Source organism: Crotalus tigris, unplaced genomic scaffold (genome assembly GCF_016545835.1).
Source record: "Crotalus tigris isolate CLP2741 ecotype Arizona unplaced genomic scaffold, ASM1654583v1 scf7180000017883.2314494, whole genome shotgun sequence".
NCBI classification, from domain to species: Eukaryota; Metazoa; Chordata; class Lepidosauria; order Squamata; family Viperidae; genus Crotalus; species Crotalus tigris.
Window position 1 is genome coordinate 2078810 of NW_024096700.1, and position 16869 is coordinate 2095678.

A 16869-nucleotide genomic window follows, 5' to 3' on the forward strand; every position below is an offset into this window, starting at 1 on the left:
CTGGTAGCTTCGCCTCGACAAAAACTGGGAAGTCACACCCAGAAGGAGGCGTGGCAGAGTTTTTTTGTCTTAGTCTGAGCAGGTGGGATTAAATTACCCAATCAGTGGAGTCTACACCATCCTGCTGAGAAAAAGCGTTCAGGTAAGACAACGCTCTTTTTTAGAGACTGAGTGCCCAAACTGCAACCCAAAACCCACTTATGCAACGTTGAGTGCCGGGTGGGTGTGGCCCAGTGGGTGGGCATGGCTGCTGTGGTAATGGCAGACTGGGTGGGACTAAAAAGTTCAATCAATCAATTCCAACTTTGCAAGATCTTTTTTTTCCCGCAAAAAATTGAAATTGACTGATTGAACCTATTTTTTTTATTGTTTGCACACGGCGGTGGAGGCCTAAAGCGAAAAGGTTTTATAAAACCCAGCTGAATGCTTAGGACTGGGGTGACGGCGTGTGTGCCCACAGAGAGGGCTCTGAGTGCTGCTTCTGGCACCCGTGCCATAGGTTCGCCACCACTGCCCTAGGATTCTGATTTTAGCTAACCTTTCTCCTGACAGTTTCTGGAAGGCTTTTCCCAAACCGATCAGATTGACCGCTGTCTCTCCACAATCAGCGGGACTTTCCTCCTTCTTTGTTGTCTCTATGGAGCAACTTCAGGCCCATTTAGGTCCCCAAGCAGGCAGAAATCAGCTGTAAGGTGCGGAGCCCTCGATCCCTCGGCTGCTGCACTACTGCGCAAAACCGGAAGCCAAGACAGTTTTCATCATTGTTGAGCTCTATTTCTGTAGAGATGTAGTTATTTCTTATATATAGTGCAACTCCACCTCCTCTTTTATTTGGCCTGTTTCTTTTAAATAATTTAAATCCCTCTAGCTGTGTGTTTCATTTGTTGTTTCATCCCACCACGTTTCCATAATAGCAACAATAACATATCTGCCCTCAATACCTGAATTTCTAATTCACCCTGTTTATTGCTCATACTCTGTGTGTTGGACATTAAGTCCTTTATGACTGAGCCTGTGTTTATTTTCTGAGTTCCCCCATTTCCTTACCACCACAGCAAGGTTGATATTCTTATCCGCACACACATCTATGTTACAGGTACTGATAACCCTATTAGTTTTGGATTGCCTGGGACAGGAATGTTCTATATCAATTAACTCACTTTTCCGTTGTTCAGTTTAAACGTTTCTCCAGAAAATCTGTGAATTTAATGCCAAGTAACTCAGTACCCTTCTTTGATGGATGCAGATGATCTCTTTTGTACAGCTTTTCATTGGACCAGCTGCAGACTTCGTGACTAATATAACCAAAGCCTTCCCCTTTACACCACTCCTTTAGTCACATATTGAATTCTGCTATATGTTGATCTTTTCCATTTTGTTTCTTATACACTGGTAAAACCTCTGAAAAAATAAGCCTACAGCCTATCCTGCTAAGTTCCTGCCCCAAGCTCTGGAAATCATTCTGCACAGAGAGTACAACTTTTTGGGACAGATCATTAGTATCAAGATGTACAATAGCATCTACATCACAGTTCTTGCTGGCATTCTTGACTATCTTAAAAAATTCTGTTCTATTCTATTCATGCCTGGTTGCTCTCTTTTGTCTAGAGCTGCTGAATTCTGTTCCACCATCATCTCTTCTGTTTGTATGTCATCTCGTAGGCATCTCAAATTCTACATACATTTTTCTCATTTTAGTCTCACCATCCAGAGATCCCAAATGTGTTTTTATGGCATTGAATGTGAAAGGAACACTTTCAGCTCATCCTATCTATTCCCAGGTGATCCAGTAACTGTGCACTGAAACCACCAGTCAGCTGAAGCTTCCAGTTGCCATAATGGTCTTCAAGTTCACCTTTCAGCAACAATAGTACTGTCTTCCTTCTTAAAACTGAAGCAAAGCAAAAGCAAAAATCTTTGCTTTTACCATAGGATTTTTCCAGAAGCTTTCTGGAGAGCATTAAATAACATACATTACATGGAAAGAACATGAGTTAAACAGGCAGGCTATCCAGGAAAAATAGACATTCTGACAGAGGATGAACTAAATTTAGAGGAATAGTAGGGTGAAAAGCCAGTATTTAAAATATTTTCCTGTGCTTTATCACTGGCTGCTGTGAGCAGTGGTGAGTACTATGGATATTTACCACAAGAGGCACAGTAATATCCCAAGAGTAGTAGGGGATTTGGTTTTTCCTTAAAAGGAATTCATCAAGGGGAATTTAAGCCTGATGATACAGTTTCCCTGGCAAGTATATAGAAGTACCAGGTTGTTCTTTGGCTGGCCAATCTAGCTTATAGTTCTAGAGCGTCTTGCTAACTTCCCATCCAAGTACTAGCTAAGTCCAACTGTACATATTTTCTAGTACTAGCTTCCATATACAGCTAGAAGAAAGTTAATAAAAAAATAAACATTTCTGGTTTATTTCCCATCTTCATCCCAATACAATAAAAGAAATAATAGATTTTAGACTTTTTCTGACTAGCAGCACAGCAGAAAAATATCTTTTTCTTCAGTTAGCCTGAAAGGAATCCAAACCAGGCCCAGGAAGGCAAGGCTGACAAGTCTTCAAATTTTCCACAGAGTAACCATGTTGTAGGAAAGACTGTATTGACTTGTTCATCCTGTTCAGATTTAGGGATGCTTGAAGTGGTTTTTATATCAATTCAACAAATCAACCTAGCTTCTTTTTCCAAGATTAATATGCAGATCAGAAATTCACATTGCAAGATTTTTATTCTTTTTATAGGTTCTATCAATGCTTTCTTATCTTTGTAAAATATTTTTTAACCGTTTTTAGTTTGAGTAATGGAGATCCAGTGTGGTCTAGTGGTTAAGGCACTAGGCTGGAAACAGAGACTATGAGTTTTGTCCCACTTCAGACATGAAGCCAGCTGGGTGATCTTGAGCCAGTTTCTCTTTCTTATCCCTAGGAAGAAGGCAGTGGCAAACTACTTTCAAAATCTTGCCAAAAACTGCAGAGATTGGTCCAGGCAGTCACCAGGAGTCAACACTGATTCAAAGTTACCAAGAAGGAGAGAGAGAGAGAAAAAAGACTATTACAGTACAGTCACTTAATTCTATGTCCAGTAGATGGAGGTAATGTGTTAGAGAAACTCTTTTCAGTCAAGTGATACATTGTGATCCCCCCCCCTTATTATTATTTCTTTTTAACCAATAAGTGGATAACAGATAATCAATGAAAGAAAACTGTTGAGTGTGGTTATTATTTTCCATATATTGTTGTAGTTATTATGATCATATTAATTTTCTTGATGTAGAGGGAGATTACAATCTATTCATTAAAAGAAAGGAAAAAATACTTAGCAAGTCACAAAACATGTGGGGGTTTTTTTGCACAGCTGTCATTCATTTATTCTTCCTCCTAAGAAAAAAGTTATCTTATCTTTCCAATTCTGTTCTCTCACCTCACAGTTCTATGCTATCTGTTTGTATACCAAGGACAAGAGGCAGAGAAAATGCTCCAAGAGACAGGAAGTCTCTTAGAATTCCTTTGTTTCCAAACTGTCATCTTTCAACCCTTCATGGAACACAAGTAGAAATATACTTTAGGGAATAAAAATAAATGCAGAGAGGATTGAACAAAGGCAATACTGCTAGGAAGTTTGAGCTTCATTTTTTTTTAACACGCATTCTGGTAGTCTTTAGAAATGCATAGTTAAGGTAAACTTCAATCCATTGTTTTAGTTATTTTATGAAAGGATTATAAATTAGTTTGAGATTTGTGCAGAAAATAAAAAGTGGTAAACCATTTTAAAATGTAAATTAAAAAAACAGCTGGTGTCCATAAACATGAATGAGCATGCAGGCACCTGAGAACACAAACAACCTCTAGAATTACTTTGCTCATAAATGAACCTTTTATGACCCACCATGAATCTCTTTATTATTTTGCTATTAAATATTTTACAGAGTAAAAACAATGCAATTTTAAAGAAGACAAAGTGGAGAAAAGTGATAAGTAAACAAGAAATAAATAAAAACAACAAAGGAAAAAAATAAAAAAGCAACATCTTGTCTTTTTATAGCAATCATGAATGCATTTATATTTTATCCCTTCTGTCTGAAATTATATTGTGGTTCCATTCTTTCCACATTCTATTTCTAATTATCAAACCTATAAATCAGAAGTTTATTTTTTTTCAATTTTCAGCAGAAAGTCTATAAAAGGTTTCCAGTTACTGACAAATGTGGTCATTGTCTTTTTCCTCTTCAGTTAATTTTGGTGTCTCTGCAAATTCTGTCATTATCCTCAACATTTCCTCCATTGTGGATATTTCAAAGCCTTTCCATATGACATTTCATGATTCTGTCCATTTTGTCAGTAAGAAAATCAAAGTTCAAATATCCAGAAACTTAGCTGAAGTAAATAATTGCCAAAAGAGAAAATAAAGTGATTTCTGTAACTCCAGAGATCTTGATTTAATGTAAATGTATGTCAGATGTATACTTTTTTTTGTAATTCATTTCAATGTATGTCTGAAGCCAACTGTGTAATGGAACAAAACTATCCTTACAAACCCCTTTGAACTTGATCTCTGTTTCCAGAATATTGAATAGTCAACTGTCTACTATTTCTTTAAGTGGAAAATGGCAGGATTAAGCTTACAGTTTAAGAATTCCCTGGGGTTAAAGAAATATATATTTGAGTGTTTAAAAAACATGTTTCTCTTTTTCTTTTACAGTTGCAAACATTTTTTCAGACATTTTTGAGGGCTGCTTCTCCTCAGCAGGCTTTGGATGACATGAAAGAGGCAATAAGCAAACTCTTGTTGATAACTGAGGTTTTCAGCGAAGCAGCATTACCTCAGCCACAAACTACTAGTCAGTAAGTGGGTGAATATAGACAATTTTCCAAGAAATGTTCTTTGGTTTACCCAGAAATAATTCCAAGTCAGAGAATGGTTGGGATTGAATGACAAGTCAGCAGATTAGTTAATAATATCTTATATTATTTATAAAAATGTTCTTTTGCTCTGGAATTTTGCTCAATACCCATGAGATGAATTTTGCTCAATACCCATAATGAAAAAGATAGATTTGGTTTTCATCTTGGGTCTGCCTTTTTCCTGGTTCCATCTGAGCCAAGTGCTGTCCTCACCTAAAAAGATTGTGTACACCTATTCTAAAGGAAAAACAGAATGCTAGTACAATAAACAAAAGTTGGCTAAATATCCAAGACAGAAAACACATTCCACAGCTTGACTGGTTTTGCAATCAAAAACCTTTCTATAATCAGGGAAGCACATATTGACTTCTTTTTTTATATTCTGTGGCTTTACTATCCAGTGTACATCAAGAATAATGTCTCTTGTTCCTTGACCTTTCTGAAAACCACCTTGAACATATGGAATTTCCATTTCCATGTATAATTAAAATCTGTATTGATGATCCTAAGCATTATTTTGCTTGCATGTGAAATTAAGGATATTGTATGATAATTTGCAGATAATTCTATTAAGTCTCCTTTTTTAGGTACTGGATTATAAATTGATCTCTTCCAATCTGTTGTTTCATTGTGTTGTTCTCCAGATTTGCTGGCATAGCTTGATTAGGATCTTGACTGATTCTTTTTCTGTTGCTTGCCATATTTCAGTGGTTATTCCAGCAGTTCATTCTTCTGTTCCATTTCTGTTTCTTAGGCCATATAATCCAATGATGGTTTCTCCTCACTATTTCCAATTTTGGCATTCCAGCCACAAGCAGTATATTATGCTTGCATGTTTTCTGAATTTTAGGTTGAGCTTGACTGTAAATTTGTCAACACCCTTTTCTTCTGTATCAGTATCCAAATGGTGGCTTTGCTATATTTTCCCAAGCTATGGAAGCAATGCTCTTTGGTTTTTATAGTTAACAGTATGCTCTTTTAGTGGAAAATACCCAGTTTTGGTCCATTTCAGTTTGCCAGTAACTTAAGTAACATGTCTTTGATTCATTCCATCTTTCATTGTGTTCTTATGTTCCATGTTCTTACTGTAATTCTGTCCTTGCCATTTTGGATTTTATTTTGCTGCATGGCAAAATAACAGGTAAACACTTGTTAGGCTTTAATCTTGCTGTGTGATGAATACTAGTAATACTGCAAAAGATCCTTAGCATTTCCTTATTAGCACGCTGAGTGCTAATCAACCAGAGATGTCCATCATTTAGAATTATATCACCAATCACTTTATATTCTCTAATCATATGGTTTTCTTGATAAGCTACAGGAGTTGTTTAAATAATGCCTTGGCCATTGTCCCTAAACTGATCATCTGAATTCAGCACTTTCCTATATCTTTGCTGCCCAACCTAGGTGCCTGCTTGTTTTAGGAATGATTTTCATACTTGGAGTGTCCCAACTAGGAGTATATACTCTTGGCACAGACGCCTAATGTTCTTTGGTCATCCATCCCAGGAACATCCCCCCCCTCCCCAATGCCATGTTGAGACAACTTAGCAGGGCTTGTTTCTGAAACGTTCATTTAAATTTGGGTTTCAGGTTAATTAAAAAAATGAAATCAATTTATTTCAGTTCTCTTATTTCAGATGCAGTTCTTGCTTTCAGATGTTAACTTTTGATGTTGGATTTGGACACACTTTTTATCCTATTGTTCTTGAGGTAAGTTTTGCACGTTACAATTGTCATATGTAAATAACAGGTGGGGTGGGTGACCTGTGTGATTAGGTGAAAGGATTTTTGAAAAGAGGAAAATTACAATGCTGGGGAAGTATTTTCTGTTCCCACATGTGTTTTCTCCTTCTGTTCTGATAAACATTTCTAATAGAACTATGCATTTGTAGATGTTGAGATCAATAAATTGGTTACATGATTTAATCAGTTAATATCTATTTTAGGTACATGAATATTTTGATTTTCAAGCTGATGAAGATTCATTTTCAGAGGACCAAACTGTTAAAGAAATTCTTCTTAGAGATACATTCAGTATCCTCTTATCAAATCAAACGTCTGCCTCCACTTTCTTTGAAGCTATGCAGAATGTATATCGATCAGCAAGAATTAAGGTAAGGCTTGAGGTATGGCAACATTCTGCAAACAATTTTTTTTTCAGTATTAAAGCTGTGACTGGCTTATAATTGCCAATAGCTTTTGATATTATCAGCCATATTTTCATTCTAAATCACCTAAGAGATTTTAAGTCCTTTGGAGAAAGTTGGCAAATTGCATATCTGAATATGAAGAGGACTAGGGTTGCTGCTAATACTACTCTATTACTAATATTTTCTTTTTGTCATATTAGTTTGTACCTATATAGGTATTTTTAATGAAAAACTAAATAATTGTACCAGTTCCCCTCCAGACATGAATGCTACATTCCAAAGTGATGCAGCTCTGGGATTTCTTTAGCCATGTCTGCCCCAGGAACAGAACATCCAAGCAGTATTTTCTTATTTGACCCAAGGTTCTCCTATTATCTATTCACAGGATGACCATTTCAAGGAGAATTCTGATTATTGCCTAACATTAGAAGAATTAAATCCATTGATTAGTTTTGTGAAAGGGATTCAGAATCCAGGGCAATTTGAATTGGTATGTGACATTTGTGATTTTATTTTGAAATAAATGTTTTTCCCAATGTGAATATTTTTCCATGTAAATTTGATTATTTAATGTTTCTTCACCATAACAGGATGAAAGACATCATTTCTTATTGTTCCCAACTGCTTTTACTTTCAGCTTTTACCTTCTGCTGTTCCTAAAATCCATTTTTTGCTGCATGATCTTTATCGTATGATGAACTCAGGAAAAAAGCTTAACTCCATCTTAGCCCTTCATTTCTTCCTTTCAAGTTTACTTAAACAGTTCCAAAGAATTAACGAAGTAGCATCTGCAAACCTTCCAAAAGGGTAAGATAATATTTTAATTATGTTTTTTGTTTACAACTTTATCACATTATCATTTGAAACTATTAGAGGCTGAAAGAGATTGTTAGACAATTCTTTTGATTAATTGTCCTGATAGCAATAACTGTTCACAAATTAACACTAAATCCAAATATCCATTATGATCCATGTTTGACATCATTTTCAATAATCTCAAATATAAGGTAATAAATATATAATGTATCTTAATATATAATAAATAAGTCATGCTAAATTTTATTTTCCTCAAATCTGTGACACTATGCATAAATGAGGGAAAATCAGAAAAAAGAATGAGCTGATCAAGGCCTATATTTCAAAAAATGTTAAGAGGGGGACTTCCGGCTGTGATGTCATTGTGGAGCAGGTGAAGGAACAGACCTCTGTTCCTAAATCCCAAAAAATCTTCGCTAAGAGCCCAGCAAGGGCTTTACTGATCCAGGAGAGATTGGTAAATTAAAGAGGAAGCTTCAGAGAAGCCGGGTGGAAAGCAAACACCTGAGCAGAAAGGAGCAGCACTTTTAAAATTGGCAGAGAAGAAGCCGGTCTTCAAGGCCAGCCTGGAGCAATGGCGGCAATCTGAGAGGGAGTGAAAAGTAGAACTGACAGCTTCGTAACGGAGATGAGGAAAACCCTGAAGGTGAGAACATTTGGCTGAGAGAAGACGCAGAAAAAGCAAAGCTATAAGGAGAGAGACACAGCGGCAACTGAATTGGAATAGAACAGAGAAGGGAGCAATAGAGCAGAACGAGAGCAGCGTGAAGAAGCAGAGAGTCCACAGTAAAGTTTATAAAACGTGAGAGACTGGAATTTAAGAACTGCAAGAAGTAGAGATTGAAACCAGAGAAAGGACTGGAGAAAGGACGGTTGGAGGCAATAAAGGGTGATTAAGAAGGACTTTGAAAAATTAACATAAGGATTAAAAGGTGAAGTGAGACAATGGAGAAATTGTCCATTAGTGGAACCTATTTTTGAAGAACAAACAGCATTGAAATTTGGACTTTAACTGACATATATCTGGGTAAAGTGACGAGTGGACGTTTTGGAAATATTGGATATATAGAAGAAGAAAGAAGAGGTGACATTTGGTGGATCGGTGGATATATTAAATTGAGACACAGAGAAAAAAAGGCTGATGCAATATTGTAGCACTCATATACAAGCAGTGACTAAGCTACAAGTAGAAAAGGGGCATCAGGCAATGTATTAAAAGTAATGAAGTAAATGAATTGTATTAACGAAATAGAAATAAGCATAATTGTGTAATTGAACTAAATAGAAGTGAGAAAGTAATTATAGTATTGTAAAGAAATATAGACAGGTGATTATTCAAATAAGAGCGATAGTGAATGAAATTAACAGTGGTGATAATACTTAGAGAAAAGTATATATATATATGCATCGTGTGTAGTGCTATAGAAATATATATAAGAGGTGTTTAGAGTATTATAAATTGTACTAGATAATAGTGGAATAAGGAAAGGTACAACTCTACTTGTAAATTTACTTTTCAACGTTAATCCTAAGAATAACGTTCTATAAAGGTATTATAGTCATATATATTGATACATAATTAGAAATATTATATATATATATATTCTTTATTATCTATATTGTATATATATTTGCATATTTAAGCTTAGACTATATAGATTGAAAACCAACTTGATCAACAAAAGCAACTTGCCATAAATTGGTATATGCAAAAGTGGAGAAATATTATTCAAATAATAAAAATGACAAGTACTGCAACAACAACTAAAGTTGGCAAAAAAACAGTTACAAATCCCACACCTATAATGGCCTCTCCTACAGGTCAAAGAATGATAACAACCATGTTGGGGAAAGAAAAAGAAAAAACAGAATCGGCAATGAACCCACAGAGCATGCAGATAACACTACAAACGATTCAAGAAACAATGATGATGACCCAAGAGGCAATAGCAAACAATCATGAAGAAACGAAAATATATCACAAAGAAATTAAGAATGATATTGGAGAAGTGAGAGATGAAATTAAAAACATGAATGATAAGATAGGCAATATATAACAAACAATGATGGAAAATGAACAAAGAATCCAAAATGTTGAAACAAAAATGGAGCATGTTGATAGCAAAATAGAAAGGATGGTACAGAAATCTGAGCAGGTAAATAGGGAATTGACTGAATCGATTGCCTTTTTGGAAATGAATAAAGCTTCGTTCTTTCTAAGATTCCAAAATATCGTGGAGGAAAAGGAAGAAGATTTGGGAGAGAAGATGGTGGAGATGCTGGCGGAGATATTAGGCAAGGAAAAACAGGAAGTAAGAAGAGACATAGACAAAATATATAGAGTATATACAAATTATGCACGAAGGCATAGATTGGCAAGAGAGGTCCATATAAGGTTTACTAGAAGATCAGTAAGGGATGAAATATATAAAAAAACAAGAGACAAACCAATAATATATAAGGGTAAAGAAATAATTGTATTAAAACAAATACCACGTAGTATACGAAATCAGAGACGAGATTACCAATTTCTAATGATCCAATTAATTAAATATAAAGTTATGTTTCGATGGTTAATACCTAAAGGCATATTTCTAACTTGGCAAGAAAAAATATATAAGATAGATACACTTGAGAAAGCGCAGGACTTTTATGAACGTTACTTTACACAGGGAGAAGAACAAGAAAGTAGGGAAGAGTCGGAGAGTAAAAGTCAGGATGAAGATGTATTAGAGGAAGTCGAATGAGAGAGAGAAATACAAAAGATACAAGAAAGAGAAAGGTTAGAAAGAGAAGGAGCAAAAGGAAGAGTAATAGAGACAAGAAGCATAAAAAATAGATCAAGTAAAAAATGGGAGACGCAATTAAGCTCTTCTCTGTAAACATTAATGGATTAAATATACCAAGAAAAAGAGCACAAACGTTTAACAAATTAAGGAAATTGGATGCAGGTGTGATATGTCTTCAGGAAGTTCATATAAAAAAGGATTATATAAAATTACTAGAGAATGTAAAATTAGGAACACTATACACAACATTAGCACAAAACAAGAAAGGAGGAATTGCTATATATGTCAAAGAAAAAATAAAATCAAAATCAATATACTTGGATGAAGAGGGGAAAATTTTAATGTTGGAAATAGAATTAGAGCAAAAACAAATCTTATTAACAGCAGTATATGCACCAAATAATAATCAACAAGAATTTTTTAAAAAGGTACATAAGAAATTAGTGGATCTGGACTACGAAAATATTTGTGTGATTGGGGATTTAAATGCAATAGTTGATGTTAAGAAAGATTATAAGAGTAGTAAAAAGAACAAAAAGAAAAAAAAATATTACCAAAATCGTTCTTTGACATGGTAACAGAACTCAATCTTCAGGATATATGGAGAGAGACACACAGATCAGACAAACAATATACATTCTATTCGTATCCACATCAGTCTTGGTCTAGGATCGATATGGCCTGGGCAACAACAGACATACAAAAAGGAATAGAGGAAACTGAAATAGGGCTTAATGATTGGGCGGATCACAACCCAATAATAATAAAATGGAAAGGCCAGAAACAGAGAAAAAGATGGTCAATGAATCAAAGACTGTGTAAAGATAAACACTATATACAGATGCTAGAAAAGGAGTTGACATTATTTTTTCAGGTAAATAAAAAGGAAGAGACATCAGCACAAAATTTGTGGGATACTACAAAAGCTTACATTCGGGGATTGACAATTGCATACAACTCTAAAAAAAACAAAGATAGGAGACTTCAACAAGGAAAATTACAAGAAGAATTTAAAAAATAGAAGGTGATCTATAGACGGGCCCACAAAATAAAAAGATAAAAGAAAAATGGAATATTATAAAACACAAGATTAACCTGAAAACACAAAAAGAAATGGCACAGAAAATCAGGATGGCGAAACAAAACTACTTTGAAAATGAGAATAAAACTGGTCAATGGTTGGCCTATAAATTAAAAAAAGAAAAGGGCAAAAGAACACTACACCAGCTACAAGATGGAAGTGGAACAGTACAATATAGATGAGAAGAAAAAAAGAAAATAATACAAAATTTATTTTCAAAGCTATACCATCAGGAAGATATACCAGATAATAAAGTCAAACAATATATAGAGGCAGCAAAAATGAGCAAAATTACTAAAGAAAAAAAGGAAATGTTGAATAGACCAATAACTGCAATAGAACTAGAAACAGCATTGAAAAAACAAAAAAACAACAAATCACCAGGCCAAGATGGAATTCCGGTCGAGTTTTATAAAAATACACAAGAGTCACTACAATGGATAATGTTGGAGATTTACAATGAGGTGTTGGAAGAGGCGAAGATACCGACAACTTGGACTGAAGCAATCATCATCATCATTCCTAAGGAAGACTCAGACCTACAACAAATTCAAAATTATAGACCGATTTCTTTATTGAATACAGATTATAAGACATTTACAACAATAATAGCAGAAAGGATAAAAAAAATTGAATAACTACATCCACCCAGATCAAAATGGATTTTTACCAGGATGACAAATAAAAAATAACATGAGGATAATACTGAACACTTTAGAATTTTATGAAGTCCATCCTGAAAGACAAGCTACACTGTTTTTTTTTTTTTTTTTTTGACGCCCAGAAGGCATTTGATAATTTGAATTGGAATTTTATTATAACACAATTGTACTATATGGATTTTGGGACAAAATTTGGAAAGATGGTTGAGAAAATATATACTAAACAAACAGTTAGGGTAATTATAAATGAGAAAATGACAGAAAAAATTGATATAACCAAAGGAGTAAGAAAAGGATGCCCACTTTCCCCTCTTCTATTTATTTTATCATTAGAAATACTCCTTACAAAAATCAGAGAGGACCAAGAAATAAAGTGTTTAAAAATTAAAAAGGAAGAATATAAGGTCCAGGCCTTTGCTGATGATTTGGTATTTATTTTGGAAGATCCATTAGAAACCGGCTTTAAATTGATTAAAAAAATAGAAGAATTTGGTGAGGTAGCCGGATTTAAGATTAATAAGAATAAATCCAAATTAATAACAAAAAAATCTTACAAAGGCACAGGAAAGGGAATTGGAAGATAAAACAAAGATAAGTTTAACCAAGAAAATAAAATATTTAGGGATCTGGCTTACAGCGAAATGTTCCTCGATTAAGGAGGACAATTGTGATAAAATATTACACCAGATAAAAAAAGATTTAGAAAATTGGGAAAATTTGCAAATTTCATTTTTAGGGAGGACCACTATGGTCAAAATGAATGTATTGCCAAAAATATTATTTCTGTTCCAGGTTATTCCAATAAAATTAGGGAAAACATTCTTTCAAGAATTAAATAAATTGGTCACTAAATTTATATGGCAAAGGAAAAAACCCAGGATTAAATTAAAACTCTTGCAAGATATGAAAGATAAAGGGGGATTGGCATTACCAGAGTGGGAAATATACTACCAAGCATCGAGCTTAACTTGGCTAAAAGATTGGATGAAAAATACTAGAGTTTTAACAATAGAAGGACATGACTTGCAAGCAGGCTGGTATGCATTCCTATGGGACGAAAAACATAAAATACACAGATACTTTCAAAGACACATAGTTAGGAATGCATTGCTACAGACTTGGGAAAAAATAAAACAAAAACATTATATAAGAATTCCAATGTGGTTATCCCCAACAGAAGCTCTGAAATACCCAAACCTATTGGATATAAATAAGATAATTAGATACAAGTAATTAGTAAATGAATAGGGAAATTTGAAAAAAAACAAGAATTGGAACAAGACATTGGCAGAGAGATTGATTGGTGGACATTTACACAAATTCAATCTAAATATACAGAGGACAAAAAATTATATGAAATCCAAAAAGAGCCGCAAGAATTGGATAAAATTATACATGGAACAGAAATAAAATTAATTAGCAATTTATACAAATACCTATTGAGATATAAAATGGAAGACGAGGTTGTCAAAGACACAATGATTAGATGGGCAAAAATTTTGGGATATAATATAGAATTGGAGAAATGGGAAAAAATATGGGAAATAAATATAAAATTGACTATGTCAGCGGCATTTAAGGATAACTAGTTGAAGATGTTTTACATATGGCATCTTCCACCAGCAAAGCTTGCCAAGATGTTCCAGAACAATTCGTCAACATGCTGGAAATGTAAAAAAGTACATGGAACATATTATCATTTATCGTGGACATGCCCAGTTGCAAAAAAATACTGGTCTACAATAAGAAAATGGATCGAAGAAATAATAGGCCAACCTGTAGACTGGAAACCAGAGAACTTTTTGTTGGGTATTTTAAACAGAAAATATAGTAAAGAAATATGGTACTTAATTTTACATATAATAACGGCGGCAAGAATAGCATATGCACAGTGCTGGAAAAATGAGAATATACCATCAGAGGAAGAAATAATAAGAAAAATCCTGGACTGTGCTGAGATGGACAAATTAACAAAAGAGATAAAAGAAAAGGAAGACACAGAGTGTTATATAACATGGAACAAGTTGTATGTCTGGTTGGAGACTAGAAATAATAGAGGAGAATAAACATGGAAAGGTCAAAAGTGAAAATATGTGTATAATAATGTATTATAATAATAATAATAATAATATGAATTATTCTTAGTAAGAATTAGAACATGAAAAAGAAAAATGTAAATAAGAAATAACGGGGCTATAAGGACAAATATTCTAAAGAAGAATAAGGGGAAAATGTAAATAATAGATTACCGTTACGCAATTGCTGTAAAAAAAAAAAGGAGGAGTGTATATTGTGTGTGTATGTGTGTTATGTTTTGCTTTGTTTTGTTTTGTCTTGTTGGTTAAAAATAAAAATAAAAAAATGTTAAGAGGGATTAACAAAAAAATTTCAAATAACTTAGATTGTAGTGATATAGTTCTGTAATTTTTGTCGAAATGCAGTTTTTGATAAACATTCTCCTAACTCTTTATACCTCTCAGCAAACCTTAACATTATGGCATCAGTCCAACATGTAAAAGCTCAGAAAACCATATGATCTTAATTGAATAAATTTGTTTCATTTTATTAATTTTAAACATCTCAAAATAAAATTAACTTTGACAAAGATGATCCAAAATTGGCCACCCTTTAAAAGTATAATTCTACACATTTGCATATTTATTACTGTAATAGATGGCTTTTCAATATGAGCTGAAAGTTGCACTCCTAAATACCCCTTGGATGTTATAGAAATAAAAGTGAAAGAAACTGCATTTGGTTGAGTGTTTGAATAAAAAGCTGGAAAGAAAACCATTTGTATAAAAGAACAAGTTATTTCAATAGATTTAATTACTCTGCTACTGTAATTTAAAATGTTTGCATTTATTGCCTTATGCCTTCTCACATTTTGAATTTTTAATTGCTTGATTTATTCTTTATACTTGATTTCTTCCCTACATTTAATGCTTGACTTATTCTCTACATTTAATTATTCGACCTCATATGATAAGTTAACATTTTTGATAATATATACGGTTTATGTATAAATCACAGAAATTAGTATCTACAGATTCTCTGGTTGTGTAAATTGCACTCTTAATGTTTTACCTATTTATCACATTGTTCTATTTCATTTTTTCTTTCTTTCTGTAATTAGGTAACTACAGTACAGATTATAACAAAGTCTTTCTTTGTTCTTCCAGCACACAATGATTAGTAACATATAATAATTTTTACAATTTTTCAACAGGCAAAACCATTCAACAAATAAGCCTTCGATGACAGCTAAATGGTCAAATCTTGGGTGAGAATCAAGTACAATTATGATAGCAAAATAAGTATAAGGAATACTGGATATACTGTAGCTTACCAGACAATGAAACAATATATTATCCACTCACATCTCCTGATCTTATTGTTCTTACATAATTCCTATTGAAATGATAGGGATTGTTAAAGTACACAGAGTGTGAGCAATAAATAGGTGAATTGGAAATTAAAGTAAATGAAGGCAGATATGATATTGTTGCCATTAAGGAAAATTGGTGAGATGAAACCAAACAGAAGAAATAGATGAACTTTTTGCTAGTTAGTTAACTAAGATATGTAGGAAGTACATCACAATAGTAATGAGGAACTTTAACTATCCTGACATCAACTAGGAGACAAACTCTGTACCAAGTGGAAGATCAAACAGATTCCTGACAATCCTAGCAGACAACTTTGTCTCCCAAAAAGTAGAGAAGTAGAGAACTAGGGGATCAGCCATATTGGACTTAATTCTCACTAAGAGAGATGAAATGATAGAAAGTGTTGAAGCTACAGGCAACTTGTGGGGGGGGGAGGGACTGATCATGCAATATTGGAATTCAACATTATGCAAGCACGAGCAACAGAACATAGTCAAACTAGAGCCTTGGACTTTAAGAGAGCTAATTTCAATAAACTTAGAGAGAACTTGGGAAGGATTCCATGGATGAGAATCCTCAAAGGGAAAGCAACTGAAGAAGCTTGGGAAATTTTGAAAAGTGAGATTACAAATACTGAAAATCATTAGTGGTAGTCCTTGACTTATGACTGATTTCTTAATGACTGTTCAAAGTTATAACGGACCCAGAATAAGTTATTTATGGTCCATAAAGCACCTCTGACTGTCATAAAATATTGTGTCACCTTATTCCATGGTCACATGAACATATTTTGGGAATTTGACAACCAGCTATCCTTTACAACAGGGTTCCCAACCCCAGGTCTGCAGACCGATACCAGTCTGCAGCCAGTTAGGAACTGGGCCGCACAGGTGGGGGTGTGCTGAATGCATGTCTTCCACCTCCAGGCATGAGGCAAGACTGCAGGGGTCTGGGCAGGGGCAGGAGAGTGGCTGGGCAGAAACTGTTTTGCTCAGTGCAAAGGTTTTCCAGCACTTGCAACTGACTACTCCTCCTGCTACTTCTTCCTCCTCCTTCCTTACTTTCCTCC

The 16869-nt window shown here is 34.2% G+C and overlaps 1 protein-coding gene across 1 annotated transcript in view; it reads left to right on the forward strand.

The window, feature by feature from the left end:
* The window catches only part of CPED1 (cadherin like and PC-esterase domain containing 1), a 131418-nt gene that overhangs the window by 62336 nt on the left and 52213 nt on the right, over positions 1–16869 (forward strand). Inside the window, exons 8-13 of the mRNA XM_039343979.1 lie at positions 4708–4850; positions 6551–6623; positions 6860–7027; positions 7449–7553; positions 7701–7870; positions 15641–15694. Of these exons, the coding sequence (XP_039199913.1) occupies positions 4708–4850; positions 6551–6623; positions 6860–7027; positions 7449–7553; positions 7701–7870; positions 15641–15694 (713 nt within the window). The remainder of the gene's footprint in view (positions 1–4707; positions 4851–6550; positions 6624–6859; positions 7028–7448; positions 7554–7700; positions 7871–15640; positions 15695–16869) is intronic.